At 42.0% G+C, this 14,261-nt stretch overlaps 2 protein-coding genes across 6 annotated transcripts in view; one reads left to right on the top strand and one right to left on the bottom strand.

Moving 5' to 3' along the window:
* fggy (FGGY carbohydrate kinase domain containing) overlaps positions 1-1,906 on the bottom strand; it is a 44,291-nt gene extending 42,385 nt beyond the window's left edge. For all 5 annotated transcript variants that reach the window (XM_060914177.1, XM_060914159.1, XM_060914167.1 and 2 more), the window contains exon 1: positions 1,832-1,906. The gene's annotated coding sequence lies outside the window, so the exon portion shown is untranslated. The remainder of the gene's footprint in view (positions 1-1,831) is intronic.
* A 9,033-nt stretch (positions 1,907-10,939) lies between these two features.
* Positions 10,940-12,650, top strand: LOC132889455 (transcription factor Jun-like). Its single transcript, XM_060925969.1, has one exon. It carries the CDS (start codon positions 11,359-11,361, stop codon positions 12,178-12,180), a length of 822 nt encoding a protein of 273 aa, XP_060781952.1. The 5' UTR covers positions 10,940-11,358; the 3' UTR covers positions 12,181-12,650.
* The last annotated feature ends 1,611 nt before the right edge of the window (positions 12,651-14,261 follow it).

Genomic DNA, 14,261 nt, shown 5'->3' with positions numbered 1-14,261 from the left:
AAGACCATTGTTACCCTCCCCAGGAGTGGTCGACCAACAAAGATCACTCCAAGAGCAAGGTGTGTAATAGTCAGCGAGGTCACAAAGGACCCCAGGGTAACTTCTAAGCAACTGAAGGCCTCTCTCACATTGGCTAATGTTAATGTTCATGAGTCCACCATCAGGAGAACACTGAACAACAATGGTGTGCATGGCAGGGTTGCAAGGAGAAAGCCACTGCTCTCCAAAAAGAACATTGCTGCTCATCTGCAGTTTGCTAAAGATCACGTGGACAAGCCAGAAGGCTATTGGAAAAATGCTTTGTGGATAGATGAGACCAAAATAGAACTTTTTGGTTTAAATGAGAAGCGTTCTGTTTGGAGAAAGGAAAACACTGAATTCCAGCATAAGAACCTTATCCCATCTGTGAAACATGGTGGTGGTAGTATCATGGTTTGGGCCTGTTTTGCTGCATCTGGGCCAGGACGGCTTGCCATCATTGATGGAACAATGAATTATGAATTATACCAGCGAATTCTAAAGGAAAATGTCAGGACAGCTGTCCATGAACTGAATCTCAAGAGAAGGTGGGTCATGCAGCAAGACAACGACCCTAAGCACACAAGTCGCTCTACCAAAGAATGGTTAAAGAAGAATAAAGTTAATGTTTTGGGATGGCCAAGTCAAAGTCCTGACCTTAATCCAATGGAAATGTTGTGGAAGGACCTGAAGCGAGCAGTTCATGTGAGGAAACCCACCAACATCCCAGAGTTGAAGCTGTTCTGTACGGAGGAATGGGCTAAAATTCCTCCAAGCCGGTGTGCAGGACTGATCAACAGTTACCGGAAATGTTTAGTTGCAGTTATTGCTGCACAAGGGGGTCACACCAGATACTGATAGCAAAGGTTCACATACTTTTGCCACTCACAGATATGTAATATTGGATCATTTTCCTCAATAAATAAATGACCGGGGGTGGCACGGTGGTGTAGTGGTTAGTGCTGTCGCCTCACAGCAAGAAGGTCCGGGTTCGAACCCCGTGGCCAGCGAGGGCCTTTCTGTGTGGAGTTTGCATGTTCTCCCTGTGTCCGCGTGGGTTTCCTCCGGGTGCTCCGGTTTCCCCCACAGTCCAAAGACATGCAGGTTAGGTTAACTGGTGACTCTAAATTGAGCGTAGGTGTGAATGTGAGTGTGAATGGTTGTCTGTGTCAGCCCTGTGATGACCTGGCGACTTGTCCAGGGTGTACCCCGCCTTTCGCCCGTAGTCAGCTGGGATAGGCTCCAGCTCGCCTGCGACCCTGTAGAACAGGATAAAGCGGCTAGAGATAATGAGATGAGATAAATGACCAAGTATAATATTTTTGTCTCATTTGTTTAACTGGGTTCTCTTTATCTACTTTTAGGACTTGTGTGAAAATCTGATGATGTTTTTGGTCATATTTATGCAGAAATATAGAAAATTCTAAAGGGTTCACAAACTTTCAAGCACCATGAATAAAAAATACAGTTTGTTTTAATTTAACATGAAAGCATATTTTCAGTAGGGGGCCCAGCAGGTCACGTGACCCAAGTTATCGACTTGAATATGACCAAAATAAACCAGAAACAAACGTGTTGAGTTATTTTCTTTTCAGATTCACTACAACTCTATACATTTCATTTACAAGTTTAAAAATCCCAGCAATCTCACTAATTCGAGTTAAAATAACGGATTTTTTTTCTATCGATGTGAAAAACAAAATAAAGCTGTTATAATGCTTACAAATTTTATAAATATGCTTTAATAATATAATATGTAACCTATCACAGGGTTATATCATATCAATTCATTAAAAGTTATTATTTTTTTTACCCGGAAATGACGCGCTGTTCTTAAAGCACAAAACTCAAACAGTATCGAGGAAGTTCACAGACTTCGGACTACGGCGAGAGAGCAGGAACAAACCGCGAAGGGAAAAATACCGCGCTGACGTCATTGATGTGCGACGCGAGGAAATAAGCAAATAAATTTAACAAATGTTTGGGTTTTTACTGAACAAACCAACGAATAAAATTAACGAGTGACCTAACAAGAACAAGTGTGCATTATTAGTATTACTGTTGTTTGAAAAAATAGGAAATAAAAACAATTGTACATAATACTATTACTTGGTCTACTACTACTTTTTTAACATCTTTATTTCAATCAATAAACATTAACAAATACAGACATGGGCGGCACGGTGGTGTAGTGGTTAGCGCTGTCGCCTCACAGCAAGAAGGTCCGGGTTCGAGCCCCGGGGCCGGCGAGGGCCTTTCTGTGTGGAGTTTGCATGTTCTCCCCGTGTCCGCGTGGGTTTCCTCCGGGTGCTCCGGTTTCCCCCACAGTCCAAAGACATGCAGGTTAGGTTAACTGGTGACTCTAAATTGACCGTAGGTGTGAATGTGAGTGTGAATGGTTGTCTGTGTCTATGTGTCAGCCCTGTGATGACCTGGCGACTTGTCCAGGGTGTACCCCGCCTTTCGCCCATAGTCAGCTGGGATAGGCTCCAGCTTGCCTGCGACCCTGTAGAACAGGATAAAGCGGCTAGAGATAATGAGATGAGATGAGAAATACAGACATGAAATCGTTTACATTCAAAGGCAAAAGTTAAAAATCATTCACAAAAAAGACAAAAGAGACAAATTAAATGAAATAAAAAGATAAATTCATCATAATCATCATCATAATAATCATATCCATCCATCTCATTATCTGTAGCTGCTTTATCCTGTTCTACAGGGTCGCAGGCAAGCTGGAGCCTATCCCAGCTGACTACGGGCGAAAGGCGGGGTACACCCTGGACAAGTCGCCAGGTCATCACAGGGCTGACACATAGACACAGACAACCATTCACACTCACATTCACACCTACGCTCAATTTAGAGTCACCAGTTAACCTAACCTGCATGTCTTTGGACTGTGGGGGAAACCAGAGCACCCGGAGGAAACCCACGCAGACACGGGGAGAACATGCAAACTCCGCACAGAAAGGCCCTCGCCGGCCACGGGGTTCGAACCTGGACCTTCTTGCTGTGAGGCGACAGTGCTAACCACTACAGTGCCACCCATAGTGCATATATTAATTATTTTAGCTGCCTTTTGTTTTGTTTTGTACAGGGGAAATTGCTGCAATGTTCTGCTCCATTTTAAAAAGAAGAAGTAGAAACCTTTATTTGTCACATGCACACTTCAAGCACAGTGAAATTCATCCTCTGCATTTAACCCATCTGAAGCAGTGAACACACACACAGCAGTGGGCAGCCACACCAGAGCACCTGGGGAGCAGTCAGGGGTTAGGTACCAAAATAAATGAGAGACAGTTTCAGGGTGCAGTTCGCAAAAAGAACAATTCACGTCAATGTCACACTTGAAACACTTTTGTGGGGTAAAATCTATGGAACAACTTGAATGAAACCTCTTTAGTTTTATTTGTTCGAAAGAACTTTTGAGGTAAGGACCAGACTTTTTTCCAGTCTATATTGTTGACAAACTTACTACAGTACAATGTTGCCAGAGGGGATAGAGACTAAACCAACCTGAAACAAAGACCTAATTTTTGAGTTTGAACCTTTATTGAAGGAGAAACAAATTTTACCTAAAGGAAGTGGAGTTAGATCTGGGGGCGACACTGCCAAAGGCACAGAGACATCAACCGTCCCGAATAACATGCAAAGGCCAGACGGAACAGAATCAAAGATGACAGAAAATTCTTTTGGACTTATTGGTATCTTGTACCTTGCGAGAAATTCTGAATAGCTGTATAGTAGCCCTTCTTTATTAAAGAGCTGACTAACAAGTATAATACCATTGTTGAACCATTTATCATAAAATAATGACTTGTCCTTATATACAATACTGGAGTTGTTTTAGATATAACATCTCCGTGGAGAGAAGTTGTGCTTGTAAAGCAGGGCCCATCCCAAAAGAACCTGTTGATGGAAGTTGGAATGTTTGATTGGGATTTTTTGAATGTTATAGTTACAGAGCAGAATGAATCTTAGACCACCACCTACTACTACTACGAATAATAATAATACAACCCCGATTCCAAAAAAGTTGGGACAAAGTGCAAATTGTAAATAAAAACGGAATGCAATGATGTGGAAGTTTCAAAATTCCATATTTTATTCAGAATAGAACATAGATGACATATCAAATGTTTAAACTGAGAAAATGTATCATTTAAAGAGAAAAATTAGGTGATTTTAAATTTCATGACAACAACACATCTCAAAAAAGTTGGGACAAGGCCATGTTTCCCACTGTGAGACATCCCCTTTTCTCTTTACAACAGTCTGTAAACGTCTGGGGACTGAGGAGACAAGTTGCTCAAGTTTAGGGATAGGAATGTTAACCCATTCTTGTCTAATGTAGGATTCTAGTTGCTCAACTGTCTTAGGTCTTTTTGTTGTATCTTCCGTTTTATGATGCGCCAAATGTTTTCTACGGGTGAAAGATCTGGACTGCACGCTGGCCAGTTCAGTACCCGGACCCTTCTTCTACGCAGCCATGATGCTGTAATTGATGCAGTGTGTGGTTTGGCATTGTCATGTTGGAAAATGCAAGGTCTTCCCTGAAAGAGACGTCATCTGGATGGGAGCATATGTTGCTCTAGAACCTGGATATACCTTTCAGCATTGATGGTGTCTTTCCAGATGTGTAAGCTGCCCATGCCACACGGACTAATGCAACCCCATACCATCAGAGATGCAGGCTTCTGAACTGAGCGCTGATAACAACTTGGGTCGTCCTTCTCCTCTTTAGTCTGAATGACACGGCGTCCATGATTTCCATAAAGAACTTCAAATTTTGATTCGTCTGACCACAGAACAGTTTTCCACTTTGCCACAGTCCATTTTAAATGAGCCTTGGCCCAGAGAAGACGTCTACGCTTCTGGATCATGTTTAGATACGGCTTCTTCTTTGAACTATAGAGTTTTAGCTGGCAACGGTGGATGGCATGGTGAATTGTGTTCACAGATAATGTTCTCTGGAAATATTCCTGAGCCCATTTTGTGATTTCCAATACAGAAGCATGCCTGTATGTGATGCAGTGCTGTCTAAGGGCCCAAAGATCACGGGCACCCAGTATGGTTTTCCGGCCTTGACCCTTACGCACAGAGATTCTTCCAGATTCTCTGAATCTTTTGATGATATTATGCTGTAGATGATGATATGTTCAAACTCTTTGCAATTTTACACTGTCGAACTCCTTTCTGATATTGCTCCACTATTTGTCGGCACAGAATTAGGGGGATTGGTGATCCTCTTCCCATCTTTACTTCTGAGAGCCGCTGCCATTCCAAGATGCTCTTTTTATACCCAGTCATGTTAATGACCTATTGCCAATTGACCTAATGAGTTGCAATTTGGTCCTCCAGCTGTTCCTTTTTTGTATCTTTAACTTTTCCAGCCTCTTATTGCCCCTGTCCCAACTTTTTTGAGATGTGTTGCTGGCATGAAATTTCAAATGAGCCAATATTTGGCATGAAATTTCAAAATGTCTCACTTTCAACATTTGATATGTTGTCTATGTTCTATTGTGAATACAATATCAGTTTTTGAGATTTGTAAATTATTGCATTCCGTTTTTATTTACAATTTGTACTTTGTCCCAACTTTTTTGGAATCGGGGTTGTAATTTTATATACAGTGGTGCTTGAAAGTTTGTGAACACTTTAGAATTTTCTATATTTCTGCATAAATATGACCAAAAACATCATCAGATTTTCACACAAGTCCTAAAAGTAGATAAAGAGAACCCAGTTAAACACATGAGACAAAAATATTATACTTGGTCATTTATTTATTGAGGAAAATGATCCAATATTACATATCTGTGAGTGGCAAAAGTATGTGAACCTTTGCTTTCAGTATCTGGTGTGACCCCCTTGTGCAGCAATAACTGCAACTAAACATTTGCGGTAACTGTTGATCAGTCCTGCACACCGGCTTGGAGGAATTTTAGCCCATTCCTCTGTACAGAGCAGCTTCAACTCTGGGAGGTTGGTGGGTTTCTTCATATGAACTGAACGCTTCAGGTCCTTCCACAACATTTCCATTGGATTAAGGTCAGGACTTTGACTTGGCCATTCCAAAACATTAACTTTATTCTTCTTTAACCATTCTTTGGTAGAACAACTTGTGTGCTTAGGGTCGTTGTCTTGCTGCATGACCCACCTTCTCTTGAGATTCAGTTCATGGACAGATTTCCTGACATTTTCCTTTAGAATTCGCTGGTATAATTCAGACTTCATTGCTCCATCAATGATGGCAAGCCGTCCTGGCCCAGATGCAGCAAAACAGGCCCAAACCATGATACTACCACCACCATGTTTCACAGATGGGATAAGGTTCTTATGCTGGAATGCAGTGTTTTCCTTTTTCCAAACATAACGCTTCTCATTTAAACCAAAAGTTCTATTTTGGTCTCCTCCGTCCACAAAACATTTTTCCAATAGCCTTCTGGCTTGTCCACGTGCTCTTTAGCAAACTGCAGATGAGCAGCAATGTTCTTTTTGGAGAGCAGTGGCTTTCCCCTTGCAACCCTGCCATGCACACCATTGTTGTTCAGTGTTCTCCTGATGGTGGACTCATGAACATTAACATTAGCCAATGTGAGAGAGGCCTTCAGTTGCTTAGAAGTTACCCCGGGGTCCTTTGTGACTTCGCTGACTATTACACACCTTACTCTTGGAGTGATCTTTGTTGGTCGACCACTCCTGGGAAGGGTAACAATGGTCTTGAATTTCCTCCATTTGTACACAATCTGTCTGACTGTGGATTGGTGGAGTCCAAACTCTTTAGAGATGGTTTTGTAACCTTTTCCAGCCTGATGAGCATCAACAATGCTTTTTCTGAGGTCCTCAGAAATCTCCTTTGTTCGTGCCATGATACACTTCCACAAACGTGTGTTGTGAAGATCAGACTTTGATAGATCCCTGTTCTTTAAATAAAACAGGGCGCCCACTCACACCTGATTGTCATCCCATTGATTGAAAACACCTGACTCTAATTTCACCTTCAAATTAACTGCTAATCCGAGAGGTTCACATACTTTTGCCACTCACAGATATGTAATATTGGATCATTTTCCTCAATAAATAAATGACCAAGTATAATATTTTGTGTCTCATTTGTTTAACTGGGTTCTCTTTATCTACTTTCAGGACTTGTGTGAAAATCTGATGATGTTTTAGGTAATATTTATGCAGAAATATAGAAAATTCTAAAGGGTTCACAAACTTTCAAGCACCACTGTATGCAATAGTTATATAAGTTTATATCTCATCTCATTATCTCTAGCCGCTTTATCCTTCTACAGGGTCGCAGGCAAGCTGGAGCCTATCCCAGCTGACTACGGGCGAAAGGCGGGGTACACCCTGGACAAGTCACCAGGTCATCACAGGGCTGACACATAGACACAGACAACCATTCACACTCACATTCACACCTACGCTCAATTTAGAGTCACCAGTTAACCTAACCTGCATGTCTTTGGACTGTGGGGGAAACCAGAGCACCCGGAGGAAACCCACGCGGATACGGGGAGAACATGCAAACTCCGCACAGAAAGGCCCTCGCCGGCCCCGGGGCTCGAACCCAGGACCTTCTTGCTGTGAGGCGACAGCGCTAACCACTACACCACCGTGCCGCCATAAGTTTATATATAAAATGTAAAATAACAAAATAGTAAATGCGAGCAAAATTTAATTGAAATACAATGAACAATTTTTGAAAATTATTAAATAAAAAAATGTCTTTAAGCTATACTACACCAATAACATTCACACAAATCGCTCTTGTTTATCTGCAACGTGTTATAAGGACATTATAATTATAATATAATTGTGTTATAATGTTATAAGGACGTCACTTACACTACTATTTACACTTACTTTCTAAATATTATTTTTATTCCATTTACACTTTCATTTAATAAAGATGTGTTTATTTATTTATTTTTATATGAAGCATTGCTTCATGTTATAGTGTATGATCGACCCTGTATAGCTCCAGTCCATCAATGCAGTATAATTAATACCAAAAATCATCCACTGAGTCGGAGGCACGGTGGTGTAGTGGTTAGCGCTGTCGCCTCACAGCAAGAAGGTCCGGCTTCGAGCCCCGGGGCCGGCGAGGGCCTTTCTGTGCGGAGTTTGCATGTTCTCCCCGTGTCCGCGTGGGTTTCCTCCGGGTGCTCCGGTTTCCCCCACAGTCCAAAGACATGCAGGTTAGGTTAACTGGTGACTCTAAATTGACCGTAGGTGTGAATGTGAGTGTGAATGGTTGTCTGTGTCTATGTGTCAGCCCTGTGATGACCTGGCGACTTGTCCAGGGTGTACCCCGCCTTTCGCCCGTAGTCAGCTGGGATAGACTCCAGCTTGCCTGTGACCCTGTAGAAGGATAAAGCGGCTAGAGATAATGAGATGAGATGAGATCCACTGAGTCACTTTTAAACTGAATCACAAGACCATTATGATGATCCAATTACCAACTAACAGACAGATTTTATGCTGAATTGTTGAAGTACATGTTTTACATATGAAGGAGACATGTTCTTTCATCATTTTAATCATTTTCCAGACGCTCTGATCAACAGAATCTCATAAAACCTGCCAGTACATGAAGTCATAGGTGTTTATAAACCAAACCGAGTCGTCTTGGTGATTCATCACAGTGATTCATCAGAGTGATTCATCCCAGATGTGCAGTCAGATAGGACACTTTTAGTCGCTGGAGCAGACTGAAACTTAAGGAGTGTGAGCAGTGAGAAAGTGTGTGTATCTCCTTGTGTATCTCTATGTGTATCTTTGTATGTATCTGTGTGTATCTCTGCGTGTATCTCTATGTGTATCTTTGTATGTAACTCGTATCTGTATGTGTATCTCTTTGTGTATCTCTGTATGTATCTCTATGTGTATCTCTATATGTATCTCTGTGTGTATCTCTGTGTGTATCTCCTCACGTATCTCCTCGTCTATCTCTATGTGTATCTCTGTATGTACCTCTACGTGTATCTCGTATCTCTATGTGTGTCTTTGTGTGTATCTCCTCGTGTATCTCTGTGTGTATCTCTATGTGTATCTCCTCGTGTATCTCTGTATGTATCTCTATGTGTATCTCTGTGTTTATCTCTATGTGTATCTTTGTATGTATCTCTGTGTGTATCTCTGCGTGTATCTCTATGTGTATCTTTGTATGTATCTCGTATCTCTATGTGTATCTCTGTTTGTATCTCGTATCTGTATGTGTATCTCTATGTGTATCTATATATGTATCTCTGTGTGTATCTCGTATCTCCTCGTCTATCTCTGTGTATCTCGTATCTCTGTGTGTATCTCCATGTGTATCTCTGTGTGTATCTCCATGTGTATCTCTGTGTGTATCTCTATGTGTACCTCTATGTGTATCTCGTATCTCTATGTGTGTCTCTGTGTGTATCTCCATGTGTATCTCTGTATGTATCTCTATGTGTATCTCCTCGTGTATCTCGTATCTCCTCGTGTACCTCTATGTGTATCTCGTATCTCCATGTGTATCTCGTATCTCTATGTGTATCTCTGTGTGTATCTCTATGTCTATCTCTGTATGTATCTCTATGTCTATCTCTGTGTGTATATTTGTGTGTATCTCTGTATGTATCTCTATGTGTGTATCTGTATGTATCTGTGTGTATCTCTGTATGTATCTCTATGTGTATCTGTGTGTATCTCCTTGTGTATCTCTGTATGTATCTCTATGTGTATCTCTATGTGTATCTTTGTATGTATATTTGTATGTATCTCTATGTGTATCTCTGTGTACATCTTTGTATGTATCTCTGTGTGTATCTCTTCGTGTATCTTTGTATGTATCTCTTTGCGTACAGTGGCTTTTTTTTTACGTTTCATTAAAATTATTTATTTTTAAGCCATGCAATTTCACAATGAGTTTAATGGGTTCATTTATTTATTTTCACCCATTTTAATGTCCTTATTTTCAAGTGTGATTCTTCCAGAAGTGATTGTATTGCACAGTTTCATTTTGCAGATGTGATTTCCTCTCCTGCACTTGCACATGGGCACACTTTATTCACATGATGTTTGTTTCCTTGAGTTTACACGCCCAGTTTCGGGGAGCAACATAATGAAATGCAGCTTTCCATGTTTTTCTTTTATGTGATTACATTCATCATTGATCATCCATTCATCATCAGTAAGAGCTTTATCCTGGTTCAGGCTCATGGTGTATCTGAAGTGTATCCTGGAAAACCTGAGCGCACTCTGGATGTGGCATCATTCGCACACTAATTCAGGGGCAATTTAGATTGTGCGTCTACAGTCTAAAAGTTTTCGGAGGCTGGAGGAAACCGGAGATCCTGGAGGAAACTCAGACAGTACAGACCTGTAGGGCTTTGATCAGAAAACCAGCCACAGGATGATTATGTGAGAGGAGTCAGGCTGGGTAAAATGGTTTGAGCTGAGATTTCATGTCGATGTGCCAAATACCTCGATGTGTTTGTTGACATGCAGCCGAGGCAACTGCTGAAGTGTTCATGCCTCATGGCGGGTTAGAGGAGCTCAGAGAACGTAGAAACGCACGATTTTTGGATAATTCTCTCGTCCGGACATGAGGGTAAGAAATGTTTGTGTGGTGTCTGCTTTAACCACGTGTTTGGGCTGCGATTTAACTTGTTCCAGTCAGTACCAGTCTCTCTGTGCTGGTCCTCAGACTACACCACTATCACCATCTTCCACTAACATGTCCGACTTTTTACTTCTCAGTGGAAGCACAGGGACCGTCTCCTGTTTCTCTTATAATAATAATAATAATTGTATTATTCATTAATTAATTTATACCACGTCTGGTACACACACACACACACACACACACACACTGCCTCTTGAACTCCGTAGTAATCAGATCCTCCAGTCCAGTGCAATACGTAATCCCAGTGTGCACCGCTCAGTGAATAAGAGCATTACCTAATCCCATGATGCATTGCGATGGGCGGGTGGGGTTTTTTGAGTGCTGGAGCCACGCCCACCAAGCTCGTGTGGACCAGTGAGCTCTGCTTGACATGACATCATCTTTATTTTCAGTGTGCGAGCTGCGCCGTGCCTCCAGGAGAGACAGGAGAGAGAGAGAAAGGAAAAAAAAAAAACCACACCAAGAAACTTTGTTTCCACGTCGGAAGAGAGGATGTTTCAGGATTTTAAAGGACAACTTTCCTGGAAAAGTTGTTTTTGTTTTAATGAACGGATGCAACAGTGATCAGGTTTGAAGGTTGAACTTTTGATTTGAACTTTGGTTTGGTTTTACGCACACATCCTCCTCTCTTCCCACGCCTCCTACTTTTTTATTTACTAAAAAAAATGGATGGATTGTTTTATAATGAAGCTCTGGATGGTGTTTTAAACCATCACCACCACCACCACCACCATCATCGTGGAGAACCTGGAGAGAACGGATACCAAACCCTGACGCGCAACCTGAGCCTGAACCTCTCCGACGCGCCTGATGCGCTCATGCTCACATCCCCCGACCTCCACTTACTCAAACTGAGCTCGCCCGAGCTGGAGAGACTCATCATCCAGTCCTGCAACGGCTCAGCTCCTGCATCCGGTCCGGCGCGCGCTCCAAAACACACCACGGACCAGCAGGATGCGTTCGATGCCCTGGCTGAGTTTCAGCACCACCACCACAGGATCTCCAGTAACCCTGATGATGTCCCACCACTTACAGGATCTACAGGACCGTCTCATGCCTGCACCGGATTCGCAGAACATCTCGACACCACGTGGGTGGACGCCGTGTACACCGCCGACCCGTGCGCGCCCCCTCATCATCCTCCTCCGCAGTTCGGCTGCGCGCCGGCGCTCAAGGACGAGTCGCAGAAAGTCCCCGAGACGCCGCCGCTGTCTCCGATCGACATGGAGGATCAGGAGAGGATCAAAGCCGAGAGGAAGCGCATGAGAAACCGCGTGGCTGCCTCCAAGTGCCGGAAGCGGAAGCTGGAGCGGCTCGCGCGGCTGGAGGAGAGAGTGAGCCGGTTAACGGGGGAGAACGGAGAGCTGCGCGGCGCCGCCGACACCCTCCGGGACCAGGTGGCGCAGCTCCGACAGCAGCTCCTGGAGCACATCAAGAGCGGCTGCAAACTCCTCAGCCAGCAGCTGCAGACTGTCAAAGAGTTTTAAAGCCGCGATCCGGGACTTTTTTTTTTTTTGGAGAGATCTCTACTTCAACACTTCATCAGTGAGTTCAGAAAGACAGTACCTTAGAAACCCTAACATGCGAGGTGTTTTTTTCCCTTTCACTTCAGACTTCTGTTTACGTTATTTTTGTTCCATTTATTTCTGGCCCAGAAATGAGTTCCACCCCCAGCTGGATCAGAGACTTCTTTCATGCTTTTTTCATTCTCTCTTTTGCTTTTCTTGCCTTGCTTTTCACACCTTTTTCTTTTTCACAACTAACTTTCGCTTCTTTCTCTTGCACCTTTTTCTTTCTCTTGCTTTTTTCACACCTTTCTTTTGCTTCTTTCTTGCCTTGCTTTTCACACCCTTCTCTTTTTTCGCACCTTTTTCTTTCACAACTAACTTTTGCTTCTTTCACAACTTTCTCTTGTGCCTTTCTCTCTTTTTCGCACCTTTTTCTTAACTAACTTTCGCTTTTCTCTTGCTTCTTTCACAACTTTCTTTTGCACCCTTTTCTTTCTCTTGCTTCTTTCTTTCACACCTTTCACTTTCTTTCACAGCTTACTTTCTTTCACTTCTTTCTTACGCCTTTTTTCTTTCTCGCCTTGCTTTTCACACCTTTTTTCTCTTGCTTCTTTCACACCTTTCTTTTGCACCTTTTTCTTTTGCTTCTTTCTTGCCTTGCTTTTCACACCCTTCTTTTTCACACCTTTTTCTTTCACAACTAACTTTTGCTTCTTTCACAACTTTCTCTTGTGCCTTTCTCTTTTTTTCACACCTTTTTCTTTTTCACAACTAACTTTCGCTTTTCTCTTGCTTCTTTCACAACTTTCTTTTGCACCTTTTTCTCTTGCTTCTTTCTTTCACAGCTTACTTTCTTTCACTTCTTACGCCTTTTTTCTTTCTCGCCTTGCTTTTCACACCTTTCTTTTGCACCCTTTTCTTTCTCTTGCTTCTTTCTTACACCTTTTTCTTTTGTGCCTTGGTTTTCACACCTTTTCTTTCCAAAAACGCACCTTACTTTGCACACGTACTGTAGTTTCTCGGGTTATTTTAGACTTCACTCTTGTTTCACTCTCAGATATCAGAGGTGTCTAAAATGACATATAGCTCCTTTAATCCATAAATCAAACTACACTGTGGGTTTTTTATGATTATTTAAACCTTTGTCTTCCAATCTCTGAAAGATGTTTCGTAGACATTTTCACAGGTGGTACAGTGGGTATCGTTACCTCCTGACAAGTTCCAGGGTCGGGTCCGATCCGATCCGGAGCTCGGGTTTCCTCTGGGTTCCTCACACAAATATGCAGGTGACTCTAAATTACCACGAGGTGTACGTGTATGTCTGTCCGTCTCCATTCCGGTGTGTTTTCCTGCCTCAGGCCTGGTTTTCCTGGGATAGACTCCGGATCCACAAGAACCCTAACCTCTTTAAAGCACTTCCTGAAGATGAATGAATGAATTTCAGATGAACATGTCTTTTTCCCCCTAATTTTTTTTAACTAATTGCACTCTTTAGGTTTTCTACAAACTTTGTTCTACTTTTTTTTTGAATAATAAGTTTTATACTCTAAATCCACTGTTCCATGGGGGTGTTTTTGCCCTGCTCACCTCCTGGATGATGATTAAACAGGGACGTGATGCTCCATGTACAAAAGCAACTGTTACACACTTTCAGGGCAGATTAAATAAATAGAGCTTCTTATAATAAATGAAACCATTCATTCTGTATATAACAGGTAAAATAATTGCAAGTATTGAAATGCTGTAGAATTTTAAAAGGACCAGTTTATAAATCAGACACGTGACTCCTGAGTTTTTTTTTTTTCTTTCCTTTTTTTTGGGGGGGGGGGGTTTGTGCATTCAGACATTTTGAAGTTGTTCGACGTTGTTCGGTTTGAAAGTGGATTAAATGACACTTTGGGAACTGTTAAACGAGTGTTCTTAACTTTTAACGATACACGATTGTGACGTAAAGTCAGAATGTTGATTTTTTTTTTTCATCCATCACATGTACATTATCTATGGGACGTTCAGGTCACAAACACAATCACAAGTGTAAAAGAAAATAAATCTATCATAGA

Source organism: Neoarius graeffei, chromosome 1 (genome assembly GCF_027579695.1).
Source record: "Neoarius graeffei isolate fNeoGra1 chromosome 1, fNeoGra1.pri, whole genome shotgun sequence".
NCBI classification, from domain to species: domain Eukaryota; kingdom Metazoa; phylum Chordata; class Actinopteri; order Siluriformes; family Ariidae; genus Neoarius; species Neoarius graeffei.
This window is presented reverse-complemented; position numbering and strand designations above follow the sequence as displayed.

Coding starts and splice junctions, on each gene's coding strand:
- LOC132889455 (XM_060925969.1), top strand. CDS start 11,359: ATGGATGGATTGTTTTATAATGAAGCTCTGGATGGTGTTTTAAACCAT.